We start from the raw sequence: 16,597 nt of genomic DNA, 5'->3' as shown, positions 1-16,597 counted from the left end.
TCCCTTCCCTCCCCCGGACCCTGGGCCCTCTTTCTCCCAGCGACGTGATGGATAAATCATTTATATCAATCAATCAATCGCATTTATTGAGCTCTTGCTGTGTGCAGAGCACTGTACTAAGCGCTTGGGAAGTACAGGTTGGCAACATATAGAGACAGTCCCTACCCAACAGTGGGCTCACAGTCTAAAAGGGGGAGACAGAGAACAAAACCAAATATACTAACAAAATAAAATAAATAGAATAGATATGTACAAGTAGTAAAATAAATAAATAAATAAATAAATAAAGTAATAAATATGCACAAACGTATATACATATGTACAGGTGTATATGATGATGATGATGATGGCATTTATTAAGCCCTTACTATGTGCAAAGCACTGTTCTAAGCGCTGGGGAGGTTACAAGGTGATCAGGTTGTCCCACGGGGGGCTCACAATCTTAATCCCCATTTTCCAGATGAGGGAACTGAGGCCCAGAGAAGTGAAGTGACTTGCCCAAAGTCACCCAGCCGACAAGTGGCGAAGCTGGGATTTGAACCCATGAACTCTGACTCCAAAGCCCGGGCTCTTTCCACTGAGCCACGCTGCTTCTCCAATTTTATATATTTTATAAATATATAAAAATGTATATATTTATATATACATTATTTATTCATTATTATTTATGTATTATTTATAATACAGTTATAGTATTTAGACCGTGAGCTCCTTGAAGGCGGGAATCTTGTCGCGCTCTCTCCCAAGCACAGAGAATGAAATTGTATACACAACACACCAGGCACAACTTTCTGACTTGCGCCTGCCTCGACGCTCCCTTTAACTGTTTGAAAATCTTCACTGCCAGAGCGGTCACAGGGATCAATAAATATCGATCAATAAATATGATTGATTGATTGATTGATTGGTCACTGCTCACCGATGGCCGCCGTCCACCGCAAGGGTTAATGGCAGGGCAGTCCCACCCCCCAGTAATCATTCAATCGTATTGATTGAGCGCTTACTGTGTGCAGAGCACTGTACTAAGCGCTTGGGAAGTACAAGTTGGCAACCCATAGAGACGGTCCCTACCCAACAGTGGGCTCACCGAGACCCCCCGCAACCATCAGGAGAATAATAATGATGGCATTTAATCAATCAATCAATATAATAATAATAATAATAATGACATTTATTAAGCGCTTACTATGTGCCAAGCACTGTTCTAAGCGCTGGGGAGGTTAACAAGGTGATCAGGTGGTCCCACGGGGGGGGCTCACAGTCTTCATCCCCATTTTACAGATGAGGTAACTGAGGCCCAGAGAAGTTAAGTGACTTGCCCACAGTCACACAGCTGATAAGTGGTGGAGCCGGGATTTGAACCCATGACCTCTGACTCCAAAGCCCGGGCTCTTTCCACTTAGCCACGATCGTATTGATTGAGCGCTTACTGTGTGCAGAGCACTGTACTAAGCGCTTGGGAAGTCCAAGTTGGCACCCCATAGAGACAGTCCCTACCCAACAGTGGGCTCACCGAGACCCCCCCGCAACCATCAGGAGAATAATAATGATGGCATTTAATCAATCAATCAGTCAATCAATCGTATTTATTGAGCGCTTACTGTGTGCAGAGCACTGTACTAAGCGCTTGGGAAGTCCAAGTTGGCAACCCATAGAGACGGTCCCTACCCAACAGTGGGCTCACCGAGACCCCCGCAACCATCAGGAGAATAATAATGATGGCATTTAATCAATCAATCAATCAATCGTATTTATTGAGCACTTACTGTGTACAGAGCACTGTATTAAGCACTTGGGACGTCCAAGTTGGCAACATATAGAGACAGTCCCTACCCAACAGTGGGCTCACAGTCTAAAAGGTGGGCTCACAGTCTAAAAGCGCTTACTATGCACTGTTCTAAGCGCTTGGGGGGGGATACAAGGTAATCAGGTTGTCCCACATGGGGCTCCCAGTCTTCACCCCCATTTTCCAGATGAGGTAACTGAGGCACAGAGAAGTGAAGTGACTTGCCCAAAGTCACACAGCGGACAATTCCTCCCTTCAAAGCCCTATGTAGGAGGCCTTCCCAGACTGAGCCCCCTTTTTCCTCTCCTCCTCCTCATCCCCCCTGCCCTACCTCCTTCCCCTCGCCTCGGCACCTGTATATATATTTGTCCAGATTTATTTTACTTGGACATATTTACTCTTTATTTTGTTAATGATGTGAATATAGCTTTAATTCTATTTGTTCTGATTATTTCGACACCTGTCTACATGTTTTATTTTGCTGTCCGTCTCCCCCTTCTAGACCGTGAGCCCGCTGTTGGGTAGGGACCGTCTCTACGTGTTGCCAACTTGGGCTTCCCAAGCGCTTAGTACAGTGCTCTGCACACAGTAAGTGCTCAGTGAATATGCTTCTCAGACTGAGCCCCTTCCTTCCTCTCCCCCTCGTCCCCCTCTCCATCCTCCCCATCTTACCTCCTTCCCTTCCCCACAGCACCTGTATATATGTATATATGTTTGTACATATTTATTACTCTATTTATTTATTTATTTTACTTGTACATATCTATTCTATTTATTTTATTTTGTTAGTATGTTTGGTTTTGTTCTCTGTCTCCCCCTTTTAGACTGTGAGCCCACTGTTGGGTAGGGACTGTCTCTATATGTTGCCAACTTGGACTTCCCAAGCGCTTAGTACAGTGCTCTGCACACAGTAAGCGCTCAGTGAATATGCTTCTCAGACTGAGCCCCTTCCTTCCTCTCCCCCTCGTCCCCCTCTCCATCCTCCCCGTCTTACCTCCTTCCCTTCCCCACAGCACCTGTATATATGTATATATGTTTGTACATATTTATTACTCTATTTATTTATTTTACTTGTACATATCTATTCTATTTATTTTATTTTGTTAGTATGTTTGGTTTTGTTCTCTGTCTCCCCCTTTTAGACTGTGAGCCCACTGTTGGGTAGGGACTGTCTCTATATGTTGCCAACTTGGACTTCCCAAGCGCTTAGTACAGTGCTCTGCACATAGTAAGTGCTCAATAAATACGATTGATTGATTGAATGAATGAATGAATGAATGAAAGTGGCAGAGCTGTGATTAGAACCCACGACCCCTGACTCCCAAATGCCGGCTCTTTCCGCCGAGCCACGCCGTCCAGCGCTTAGAACAGTGCTTTGCACGTAGTAAGCGCTTAATAAATGCCATCATTATTATTATTATCAAGAGAGGCAGTGTGGCTTAGGGCATAGGGCACAGACCTGAGAGTTGGAAGGATCTGGGTTCTAATCATCATCATCATCAATCGTATTTATTGAGCGCTTACTGTGTGCAGAGCACTGGACTAAGCGCTTGGGAAGTACAAGTTGGCAACATCTAGAGACGGCCCCTACCCAACAGTGGGCTCACAGTCTAGAAGGGGGAGACAGAGAACGAAACCTAACATAGTAACAAAATAAAATAAATAGAATAGATATGTACAAGTAAAATAAATAAATAAATAAATAGAGTAATAAATATGTACAACCATATATCCATATATACAGATGCTGTGGGGAAGGGAAGGAGGTAAGACGGGGGGGATGGAGAGGGGGACGAGGGGGAGAGGAAGGAAGGGGCTCAGTCTGGGAAGGCCTCCTGGAGGAGGTGAACTCTCAGTAGGGCCAATTCCCATTTTATTCCCATTTTCCCATTTTCTAATCCCAGCAGAGATAAGCGATCTCTGCTCTTCAAGCAGAGAAGCCGCGTTGCTTGGTGGAAATGGCACGGGCTTGGGACTCGGAGGACGTGGGTTCTAATTCCGGCTCTGTCACTTGTCTCCTGTCTTCTAGACTGTGAGCCCACTGTTGGGTAGGGACCGTCTCTATGTGTTGCCAACTTGGACTTCCCAAGCGCTTAGTACAGTGCTCTGCACACAGTAAGCGCTCAATAAGTACGATTGAATGAGTGAATGAATGCTGTGTGACCTTGGGCAAGTCACTTCACTTCTCTGGGCCTCAGTTACCTCACCTGGGAAATGGGGATTAAGACTGTGAGCCCAGCACTTAGAACAGTGCTTGGCACAGAGTAAGCGCTTAACAGAGAAGCAGTGTGGCTCAGTGGAAAGAGCCCGGGCTTTGGAGTCAGAGGTCAGGGGTTCGAATCCCGGCTCCGCCAACTGTCAGCTGTGTGACTTTGGGCAAGTCACTTCACTTCTCTGGGCCTCAGTTCCCTCATCTGCAAAATGGGGATTAAGACTGGGAGCCCCCCGTGGGACAACTTTATCACCTTGTAACCTCCCCAGCGCTTAGAACAGTGCTTTGCACATAGTAAGCGCTTAATAAATGCCATTATTATTATTATTATTATTAACAAATACGAAAATTATTATTATGTGGGACCACCTGATTACGCTGTAGCTACCCCAGCGCTTAGAACAGTGCTTGGCACATCGTAAGCGCTTAACAAATACCATGATTATTAATCCCAGCCCTGCCGGTGGGCTGCTGGGTGCCTTGGGCGTGTCATTTCACTTCTGTGAGCCTTGTTTCCTTCATCTGTAAAATGGGAATTGGGAGCCCCATGTGGGATAGACTGTGAGCCCACTGTTGGGTAGGGACCGTCTCTATGTGTTGCCAACTTGGACTTCCCAAGCGCTTAGTACAGTGCTCTGCACACAGTAAGCGCTCAATAAGTACAATTGATGATGATGATACGGACTGTGCCCAACTTGATGAGACGCGGCGTGGCTCAGTGGAAAGAGCCCGGGCTTTGGAGTCAGAGGTCATGGGTTCAAGCCCCAGCTCTGCCAAGTGTCAGCTGGGTGACTTTGGGCAAGTTACTTCACTTCTCTGGGCCTCAGTTACCTCATCTGTAAAATGGGGATGAAGACTGTGAGCCCCCCGTGGGACACCCTGATCACCTTGTGACCTCCCCAGCCCTTAGAACAGTGCTTTGCACGTAGTAAGCGCTTCCTTCCCTTCCCCACAGCACCTGTATATATGTTTGTACATATTTATTACTCTATTTAGTTATTTATTTTGCTTGTACATATCTATTCTATTTATTTTATTTCGTTAATATGTTTGGTTTTGTTCTCTGTCTCCCCCTTCTAGGCTGTGAGCCCGCTGTTGGGTAGGGACCGTCTCTCTATGCGTTGCCAACTTGGACTTCCCGAGCGCTTAGTACAGTGCTCTGCACACAGTAAGCGCTCGATAAATATGATTGATTGATTAATAAATGCCATCATTATTATTATTAGCTTGTATCTACCCCAGCGCTTACGACAGAGTCTGGCGCATTGTAAGCGCCTAGCAAATACCATAACAGAGATTGATTTTCTTGAGTATCTAGCTCTGCGTCCAGGACACTGTCATCATCATCATCATCAATCATATTTATTGAGCGCTTACTATGTGCAGAGCACTGTACTAAACGCTTGGGAAGTACAAACTGGCAACATATAGAGACAGTCCCTACCCAACAGTGGGCTCACAGTCTAAAAGCGCTTAGTACAGTGCTCTGCACATAGTAAGCGCTCAATAAATACGATTGATTGATTGATTGATTAAAAGGGGGAGACAAAACCAAACATACGACAAAATAGAATAGATATGTACAAGTAAAATCAATAAAGAAATAGAGTAACGTCGGGGAGAGCGCAACGGGAGCAGGACACACTTTCCCCTGCCCTCGAGAAGCTCCCGTTCGGACAGGGGAGATGGGGGAGACGTCCCCGGGGGTGACCTTTGACCTCGCCGGAGCGGCCCGTGCTGAGCGGTGCAGTGATCCTCTCCCTGGTGGTTTGCCTCTGCAGATGTTCTCGAACAACGACGAAGCCGTGATCAACAAAAAGCTTCCCAAAGAGCTGCTGCTGAGGTAAGGCGGGGGGGTTTTCCCTCCCCCGGGGGCCGGCGGGCTTCATTCGCTTCGGCGCGGTCTTCACCGTTCACTCCTTCGTTCATTCGGGCCTATTTATTGAGCGCTCCCTGTGCGCCGAGCCCTTGGGCGAGCGCGCTAGAGCGATCAGCGCACACGTTCCCCGCCCACAGCGAGCTCACCGATCGTCATCATCAATCGTATTTATTGAGCGCTTACTATGTGCAGAGCACTGGACTAAGCGCTTGGGAAGTCCAAGTTGGCAACGTATAGAGACGGTCCCTACCCAACAGTGGGCTCACAGTCTAAAGGGGGGAGACAGAGAACAAAACCAAACATACTAACAAAAATAAAATAAATAGAATAGATATGTACAAGTAAAATAAATAAATTGAGGGGTTACTCCGGGCCAAGCACCGTCCTGAGCACGAGGAGGAGTGGGAAGGGCCCGGGTTCTGATTCATCATCATCAATCGTACTTATTGAGCGCTTACTATGTGCAGAGCACTGTACTAAGCGCTTGGGAAGTACAAATTGGCAACATATAGAGACAGTCCCTACCCAACAGTGGGCTCACAGTCTGAAAGGGGGAGACAGAGAACAAAACCAAACATACGAACAAAATAAAATAAATAGAATAGATATGTACAAATAAAATAAATAAATAAATTGAGGGGTTACTCCGGGCCAAGCACCGTCCTGAGCACGAGGAGGAGTGGGAAGGGCCCGGGTTCTAATTCATCATCATCAATCGTATTTATTGAGCGCTTACTATGTGCAGAGCACTGTACTAAGCGCTTGGGAGGTACAAATTGGTAACATATAGAGACAGTCCCTACCCAACAGTGGGCTCACAGTCTAAAAGGGGGAGACAGAGAACAAAACCAAACATACGAACAAAATAAAATAAATAGAATAGATATGTACAAATAAAATAAATAAATAAATTGAGGGGTTACTCCAGGCCAAGCACCGTCCTGAGCACGAGGAGGAGTGGGAAGGGCCCGGGTTCTAATTCATCATCATCAATCGTATTTATTGAGCGCTTACTAAGTGCAGAGCACTGTACTAAGCGCTTGGGAGGTACAAATTGGTAACATATAGAGACAGTCCCTACCCAACAGTGGGCTCACAGTCTAAAAGGGGGAGACAGAGAACAAAACCAAACATGCTAACATAATAAAATAAATAGAATAGATATGTACAAATAAAATAAATAAGTAAATTGAGGGTTTACTCCGGGCCAAGCACCGTCCTGAGCACGAGGAGGAGTGGGAAGGACCCGGGTTCCAATTCATCATCATCAATCGTATTTATTGAGCGCTTACTATGTGCAGAGCACTGTACTAAGCGCTTGGGAAGTACAAATTGGCAACATATAGAGACAGTCCCTACCCAACAGTGGGCACACAGTCTAAAAGTCTGATTCTGTGCTCTGGGAACTTGGGCCAGTCACTTCACGTCTCTGGAGCTCAGTTCCCTTGTCTGCAGAATGGGGTTTCAATCAATCGATCCGTCAGTCGTTTTTATTAATAATAATAATAATGATGGCATTTATTAAGCGCTCACTATGTGCAGAGCACTGTTCTAAGCGCTGGGGAGGTTACAAGGTGATCAGGTTGTCCCACAGGGGGCTCACAATCTTAATGCCCATTTTACAGATGAGGGAACTGAGGCACGGAGAAGTGAAGTGAGTTGCCCAAAGTCACACAGCTGAACAATTGGCAGAGCTGGGGTTTGAACCCATGACCTCTGACTCCAAAGCCCGGGCTCTTTCCACCGAGCCACGCTGCTTCTTCCATTTATTGAGCGCTTACTGTGTGCAGAGCACTGGACTAAGCGCTTGGGAAGTACAAGTTGGCAACAATACCTGTTCATTCATTCATTCATTCATTCAGTCGTACTTATTGAGCGCTTACTGTGTGCAGAGCACTGTACTAAGCGCTTGGGAAGTACAAGTTGGCAACAGTACCTGTTCATTCATTCATTCATTCAGTCGTATTTATTGAGCACTTACTGTGTGCAGAGCACTGGACTAAGCGCTTGGGAAGTACAAGTTGGCAACAGTACCTGTTCATTCATTCATTCATTCAGTCGTATTTATTGAGCGCTTACTGTGTGCAGAGCACTGTACTAAGCGCTTGGGAAGTACAAGTTGGCAACAATACCTGTTCGTTCATTCATTCATTCAATCGTATTTATTGAGCACTTACTGTGTGCAGAGCACTGTACTAAGCGCTTGGGAAGTACAAGTTGGCAACAATACCTGTTCATTCATTCATTCAGTCGTATTTATTGAGCGCTTACTGTGTGCAGAGCACTGGACTAAGCGCTTGGGAAGTACAAGTTGGCAACAATACCTGTTCATTCATTCATTCATTCAGTCGTATTTATTGAGCGCTTACTGTGTGCAGAGCACTGGACTAAGCGCTTGGGAAGTACAAGTTGGCAACATGTTCTCCCTCTTAGCACAGCAAAGTAGATAAAGCACGGGCCTCAGAGTCAGAAGGTCATGGAGTCTAATTCTCTCTATGTTGCCAACTTGTACTTCCCAAGCGCTTAGTCCAGTGCTCTGCACACAGTAAGCGCTCAATAAATGCGATTGAATGAATGAATGAATGAATGAATAATCCCGGCTCCACCGCTTGCCTGCCGTGCGACCTTGGGCACTTCTCTCCTCATCTGGGAAATGGGGATTAGGATTGGGAGCCCCACGTGGGACAGGGACCGTCCAACCTGATGGTCTTGTATCTACCCCAGCGCTTAGAACAGTGCCTGGCACATAGTAAGAACTTAGCAAATACTATTTTTATTTAAAAAAGGGGGGCCACAAACACTCAAAGACGCCTCCACACGCCTGTCTGCCTTGTCTTCACTGCCCGGCTCTTGGCCCTTATTGTAAAGCCCAGAGGGAACCCGCTCTGTGCACTGTCATTCGTTCGTTGAATCGTATTTATTGAGCGCTTACTGTGTGCAGAGCACTGTACTAAGCGCTTGGGAAGTATGAATTGGTGACATATAGAGACGGGCCCTACCCAACAACGGGCTCACAGTCTAGAAGGGGGAGACAGACAACGAAACAAAACACGTGGACAGGTGCCAAGTCGTCAGAACAAATAGAATTAAAGCTAAATGCACATTATTAACAAAATAAATAGAATAGTAAATAGGTACTAGAGAAGCAGCGTGGCTCAGTGGAAAGAGCCCGGGCTTTGGAGTCCGAGGTCATGGGTTCAAATCCCCGCTCTGCCAATTGCCAGCTGTGTGACTTTGGACAAGTCACTCCACTTCTCTGGGCCTCAGTTCCCTCGTCTGTAAAATGGGGATGAATCAATCAATCAATCATATTTATTGAGCGATTACTGTGTGCAGAGCACTGTACTAAGTGCTTGGGAAGTACAAGTTGGCAACATAGAGAGACGGTCCCTACCCAACAGTGGGCTCACAGTCTAGAAGGGGGAGACAGAGAACAAAACAAAACATATTAACAAAATAAAATAAATAGACTGGGAGCTCCCCATGGGACAACCTGATCACCTTGTAACCTCCCCAGCGCTTATTTTGAAGCAGCATGGCTCATTTATTTTATTTTGTTAGTATGTTTGGTTTTGTTCTCTGTCTCCCCCTTTTAGACTGTGAGCCCACTGTTGGGTAGGGGCTGTCTCTATATGTTGCCAACTTGGACTTCCCAAGCGCTTAGTCCAGTGCTCTGCACACAGTAAGCGCTCAATAAATACGATTGATTGATTGATTGATTGATTTGGAGTCAGAGGTCATGGGTTCAAATCCAGGCTCCGCCGATTGTCAGCTGTGTGACTTTGGGCAAGTCCCTTAACCTTTCTGGGCCCCAGTTCCCTCATCTGTAAAATGGGGATGAAGACTGTGAGCCCCCCGTGGGACAACCTGATCCCCTTGTAACCTCCCCTGCGCTTAGAACAGTGCTTGGCACATAGTAAGCGCTTAATAAATACCATCATTATTATTATTATTAGAACAGTGCTTTGCACCCAGTAAGCGCTTAATGAATGCTATCATTATTATTATTGTGCGCAAGGAAAATAGAGTAATAAATCCGTACAAACATCCGTGCAGGTGCTGTGGGGAGGGGAAGGAGGAGAGGAAACCGTGCTGCTTTCTCTGAAGGGAGAGGGGGTTTGAAAAGGGAGGATCTGGAAGGGAAAGCAAATCCACCAGCCCCCTCACATCATCATCAATCGTATTTATTGAGCGCTTACTATGTGCAGAGCACTGTACTAAGCACTTGGGAAGTACAAATTGGCACATCATTCCTCCTCTCCCCCAGCCCGCTATCGAACTGCCATAAGCATCTGCTCCCAAATAGGATTGCAGCGGGAAGCCTCCTTGCCCTTTTAGACTTTAGTCTTTTAGACCGCGAGCCCGCTGTTGGGTAGGGACCGTCTCTATATGCTGCCAATTTGTACTTCCCAAGCGCCTAGTACAGTGCTCTGCACACAGTAAGCGCTCAATAAATACGATGGATGATGATGATTCCGGCCACCCTGTCGGGTGACAAACGGGAATTACAGCCTTCCGTGCTAATTATCTGTGTTGGTCTCAAGGCCTAGCGGATAGAGCTCGGACCTGGGCCTCCGAAGGAGCTAGTTTCTAATCCTGGCTCTGTCAAGGGACAGCTCTGTGACCGGGGGCAAGTCACTTACCTTCTCTGGGCCTCATCATCAATCATCAATCATATTTATTGAGCGCTTACTGTGTGCAGAGCACTGTACTAAGCGCTTGATAGTAATAATGATGGCATTTATTAAGCGCTTACTATGTGCAAAGCACTGTTCTAAGCGCTGGGGGGGATATAAGGTCGTGAGGTTGTCCCACGTGGGGCTCACAGTCTCAGTGGAAAGAGCACGGGCTTTGGAGTCAGGGGTCATGAGTTTGAATCGCGACTCCGCCACTTGTCTGCTGTGTGATCTTGGGCAAGTCACTTAACTTCTCTGGGCCTCAGTTACCTCATCTGTAAAATGGGGATTAAGACTGTGAGCCCCACGTGGGACAACCTGATCACCCTGTATCCTCCCCAGCGCTTAGAACAGTGCTTTGCACATAGTAAGCGCTTAATAAATGCCAATTATTATTATTATTATTCATCCCCATTTTACAGATGAGGAACTGAGGCCCGGAGAACTGAAGTGACTTGCCCAAAGTCACACAGCTGACAAGTGGGGGAGCCAGGATTTGATCCCATGACCTCTTGACTCCAAAGTCCATGCTCTTTTCCACTGAGCCACGCTGCCTCTCCATAATAATGGCATTTATTAAGCGCTTACTCTGTGCAAAGCACTGTTCTAAGTGCTGGGGGATACAAGGTAATCAGGTTGTCCCACGGGGGGCTCACAGGCTTCATCCCCAGTTTACAGATGAGGGAACTGAGGCCCGGAGGAGTGAAGTGACTTGCCCAAAGTCACACAGCTGACAGTTGGCGGAGCTGGGATTTGAACCCACGACCTCGGATTCCAGAGCCCAGGCTCTTTCCACTGAGCCACGCTGCTTCTCCGTGACGTGCTGCGTGCCTGGGCCAACTATGTGCCTCAGTTCCCTCATCTGTAAAATGGGGATGAAGGCTGGGAGCCCCATGTGGGACAGGGACCGTGGCCAACGTGACTAAGGGGAGGCCCGGCACAGAAGGGCGGAACAGATACCATTAAGAAAGAAAAAGGCGGGTCTGGGAAAGGCAGAGTGCCGTAGCATTTCCTCATTCATTCGTTCAGTATCAATCAATCAATCATATTTATTGAGCCCTTACTATGTGCAGAGCACTGTACTAAGCGCTTGGGAAGTACAAAATGGCAACATGTAGAGACAGTCCCTACCCAACAGTGGGCTCACAGTCTAAAAGGGGGAGACAGAGAAAAAAAAAACCAAACATACTAACAAAATAAAATAAATAGAATAGATATGTACAGGTAAAATGAATAAATAAATAAATAGAGTAATAAATCTGTTCAGTAGCGTTGAAGGCACGTTCCAGGGGGAGGGCTGTACTGAATGCTGCAGAGGACTGGAAAGAAATGAAAAAGCACAGTCCTGGTCCCCGAAGAGGAGACACACCAGGAGATACAAGGAAACAAAAGTCTACTTGGGCGTAGAGCACCGTTGACAGGGGTCAATCAGTGGCATTTATCGAGTGCTTACTGTACCAAAGCACCTGGGAGAGTACAATATATCAATCAATTGTATTTATTGAGCGCTTACTGTGTGCAGAGCACTGTACTAAGTGCTTGGGAAGTACAAGTTGGCAACTGTAGAGACAGTCCCTACCCAACCTAGAAGGAGAGACACATTAAAATCCATTACAGATATCAACGTGAGTGCTGTGGGGTGACTAAAAGGGGACAAATCCAAGGGCAAGGGATCATCATCAATCGTGTTTATTGAGCGCTTACTCTGTGCAGAGCACTGTACTAGGCGCTTGGGAAGTACAAATTGGCAACATATAGAGCCAGTCCCTACCCAACAGTGGGCTCACAGTCTAAAAGGGGGAGACAGAGAACAAAACCAAACATACTAACAAAATCAAATAAATAGAATAGCTATGTACAAGTAAAATAAATAAATAAACAAATAAATAGAGTAATAAATATGTACAAACAAATATACATGGCACCGAAGGGAATGGGAGTAGGGAAAACGGGGGTGTAAGTCGGGAAGGCTCTGACGGCGGGAAGAGCGGTGGCTCATTGGATAGAAAGCGGGAGGGCGGGATGTGGGTGAGGGTCGGTGGCGGGATTGAGGTGCGGTGACATTAGAGGAGCGAAACGTGCCTCCGGATTGTGGTGGAAAATCGGCCAGATCGGATAGGAGCGGCCAAGGTGATTGCTTTAAAGCCAATGGTAAGGAGTTTCTGTTCGATGCGGACGTGGGTGGGCAACCACTTGAGGTTCTTAAAGAGTGGGGATTCACGGATTGAACTCTTTTTAGAAAAATGATCTGGGCAGCAGAGCGAAGTGGGGAGAGGCGGGGAGGCCAGCGAGGAGGCCGATGCGGTAGTTAAGGCGGAATAGGATAAAGGACGAGCGCTTGGATCGGCGTAGCAACAGTTTGGATGGAGGGGAAAGGGCGGATTTTAGTGATGTCGTGAAGGGAGAACCGACCGGCTTTGGTGACAGATTGTTTACGTGGGTTTAATGAGAAAGATGAGAGGGGGATAAATGCCAAGGTTACAGGGTTGTGAGACAGGAAGGAGGTGGTGCTGTCTACAGAGATGGCAAGGAGAAGGGAGGCCAGGGCTTCGGTGGGAAGGGGAGGAGATCTATTTTGGACGTACTAAGCCTGTGGTCTCGTGGCAGGGACGGACAACCAAGGAGAGATTCATTTGTTCGTATTTATTGAGCGCTTACTGTGTGCAGAGCACTGTACTAAGCGCTTGGGAAGTACAAGCTGGCAACATATAGAGACGGTCCCTACCCAGAGATGTCCGGAAGGCCCCTGCAGAAAACGCAGCTGCGGAGATGGAGAAAAATCAGGGCTGGAGATGCAGATATCATTATCCGTATTATTTAATTGCCTTCTGCATTGGAGCGTAAGCTCTTTGTGGGCAGGGAATGTGGCACTTTCTTTATTTTGAACTTCCTTGGTGCCTGGTACGTAGTACTACACCAAGTGGGCCCTCAGTAAATACTCCTATTAATTGTTCTCATCGGCATTATCTGAGTATCCGTTGTGTTCGGAATATGGAGCTAGGGGCTTGGAAAAATACAAGTAAAAACAATTTCTGTCCTCACAGAGTTTGCCATCTAATAGGGGTGGTGAATGGGCACAATTTGGCACGTAGGTTGTGTGTTTTTTGGGGGGGCTTTTTTAATGGTATTTGTCAAGCGCTTACTCTGTGCCAGGCGCTGTACTAACTGCCGGGGAAGATATAAGATAATCAAGTCGGACACAGTCCCTGTCCCGTAAGGAGCTCACAGTCGAATAGGTAAAATGGAGTTGAATTACAAAAGACGGTGAAGACTTTAAGCTCGTTGTGGGCAGGGAATGTGTCTGCCAACTCCGTTATATTGTACTCTCCCACTAATAATTATGGGGCTTGGCAAGTGCCTACTGTGTGCCAAACGCTGTTCTGGGTGCCAGGTAATCGGGTTGAACCCAGTCCCTGCCCTGCATGGGGTTCACACTCATCATCACCATCATCAATCGTATTTATTGAGCGCTTACTCTGTGCAGAGCACTGTACTAAGCGCTTGGGAAGTACAAATTGGCAACATATAGAGACAGTCCCTACCCACCAGTGGGCTCACAGTCTAAAAGGGGGAGACAGAGAACAAAACCAAACATACTAACAAAATAAAATAAATAGAATAGATATGTACAAGTAAAATAAATAAACAAATAGAGTAATAAATATGTACAAACATATATGCGGATGCTGTGGGGAAGGGAAGGAGGTAGAGGAGGTAGACTGAGGCTCCGAGAAGTGAAGTGACTTTCCCAAGGTGACGCAGCAGAGGTGTGGCGGAGCCGGGATTAGAACCCAGGTCCTCCTGACTCCTGGGCACGCGGTAAGCACTCGGTGGATCAATCAATCAATCATATTTATTGAGCGCTTACTGTGTGCAGAGCACTGTACTAAGCGCTCGGGAAGCACAAGTTGGATTCGACTGATGTAAAGAAAGGGAAGCAGTTCCTGTTATCAGCGTCCATTCTCCTTCTTCCTTAGATTGTGAAGCCCATGAGGGACAGACTGCCTGATCTGATTATCCCATATCTATCCCCGCGCTTTACCAATGCCTGGCACATAATAATAAAAATAATAATAGCATTTATTAAGTGCTCACTATGTGCCAAGCACTGTTCTAAGCACTGGGCTTAACAGATATCATTATCTATTTATTACTCTATTTATTTTACTTGTACATATCTATTCTATTTATTTTATTTTGTCAGTATGTTTGGTTTTGTTCTCTGTCTCCCCCTTTTAGACTGTGAGCCCAATGTTGGGTAGGGACTGTCTCTATATGTTGCCAATTTGTACTTCCCAAGCGCTTGGTACAGTGCTCTGCACATAGTAAGCGCTCAATAAATATGATTGATTGATTATCATCTTGTGCCGGTGACACCTGATGCCATCTGGTCCCTGAGGGAGCCGGGGTGGATGGCTTTCCCCAAAGCGTGACTTGGACCAGCGGGCAGAGAAGCAACGTGGCCTAGTGGGTAGACCCTGGGAGTCAGGAGGACCTGGGTTCTAATCCCGGCTCTGCCACTTGTCTGCTGTGTGGCCTTGGCCAAGTCACTTCACTTCTCTGGGCCTCAGGTGCCCCCGTCTGTAAAACGGGGGTTAAGACTGTGAGCCCCACGCGGGACAGGGATTGTATCCCTGTATTGTATTGGGAAGCAGCGTGGCTCAGTGGAAAGAGCCCGGGCTTTGGAGTCAGAGGTCAGGGGTTCAAATCCCAGCCCCACCTCTTGTCTGCTGTGGGACCTGGGGCAAGTCACTTCACTTCTCTGGGCCTCAGTTGCCGCATCTGGAAAATGGGGGTGAAGACTGTGAGCTCCCCAAGCTGATCTCCTTGTAACCTCCCCAGCGCTTAGAACGGTGCTTTGCGCATAGTCAGCGCTTAATCATCATCATCATCATCATCATCATCATCAATCGTATTTATTGAGCGCTTACTATGTGCAGAGCACTGTACTAAGCGCTTGGGAAGTACAAATTAATAAATGATGGCTTAATAAATGCCATCATTAATTCATTAATTAACATCCAACCCGATTGGCCTGTGTCTACCCCGGCGCTTAGACAGTGCTTGGCACGTGGTAAGCGCTTAACAAATACCATCATCATTATTATTATTATTATTATTATTAAGCAGGCTCACCGGGCAGGTGGAGCCGGTTCTCCCCGCCCCCTCCAAGGTGGCGTTGGCAGGGCGGCCCGGCCGAGGAAGAGGCCGCGTTGAGCAATCGTCTGGTGGATCTGGGCCAGGCGGCCTGCTGAGCTGGGTAGTCAATCAATCAATCAATCAATCAATCGTATTTATTGAGCGCTTACTATGTGCAGAGCACCGTACTAAGCGCTTGGGAGGTACAAATTGGCAACACGTGGAGACAGTCCCTACCCAACAGTGGGCTCACAGTCTAAAAGGGGGAGACAGAGAACAGAACCAAACATACCAACAGAATAAAATAAATAGGATAGAAATGTACAAGTAAAATAAATAAATAAATAAATAAATAGAGTAATAAATATGTGCAACCATATATACATATATACAGGTGCTGTGGGGAAGGGAAGGAGGTAAGACGGGGGGATGGAGAGGGGGACGAGGGGGAGAGGAAAGAAGGGGCACTGTCCACACAGACTCTGCCAGCGCACGCGCCCAAGGGTTCAGACCAATCAATCAATCGTATTTATTGAGCGCTTACTATGTCAGAGCACCATACTAAGCGCTTGGGAAGTACAAATTGGCAACACATAGAGATAGTCCCTACCCAACAGTGGGCTCACAGTCTAAAAGGGCCTGCCCGGCCCTTGGTCCACCTGGGTGTGTTGGCTTGCTTTTCTGGTATCTGTTAAGCGTTTACTCCGTGCCAGGGACTGTACTAAGTGCCGGGAGAGATACCAGACAGTCCGGTTGGATACAGTCCCTGTCCCCCATGGGGCTCCCCATTTTACAGAGGCGCAGAGAAGCCGCGTGGCCTAATGGATAGAGCACGGGCCCGGGAATCAGAAGGACGGCACCTGTATATATGTTTGTACATATTTATTACTCTATGCATTTATTTT

General features: G+C 46.9%; 1 protein-coding gene across 3 annotated transcripts in view; it reads left to right on the top strand.

The window, feature by feature from the left end:
• Positions 1-16,597, top strand: part of FBXL20 (F-box and leucine rich repeat protein 20) — a 136,826-nt gene that overhangs the window by 81,173 nt on the left and 39,056 nt on the right. For all 3 annotated transcript variants that reach the window (XM_038754536.1, XM_038754537.1, XM_038754535.1), the window contains exon 2: positions 5,780-5,841. In XM_038754536.1, coding sequence (XP_038610464.1) covers positions 5,780-5,841 — 62 coding nt within the window. The remainder of the gene's footprint in view (positions 1-5,779; positions 5,842-16,597) is intronic.

Source organism: Tachyglossus aculeatus, chromosome 11 (genome assembly GCF_015852505.1).
Source record: "Tachyglossus aculeatus isolate mTacAcu1 chromosome 11, mTacAcu1.pri, whole genome shotgun sequence".
NCBI classification, from domain to species: domain Eukaryota; kingdom Metazoa; phylum Chordata; class Mammalia; order Monotremata; family Tachyglossidae; genus Tachyglossus; species Tachyglossus aculeatus.
Note: the sequence above shows the minus strand (reverse complement) of the source record. Positions and strands in the feature narration are given on the sequence as shown.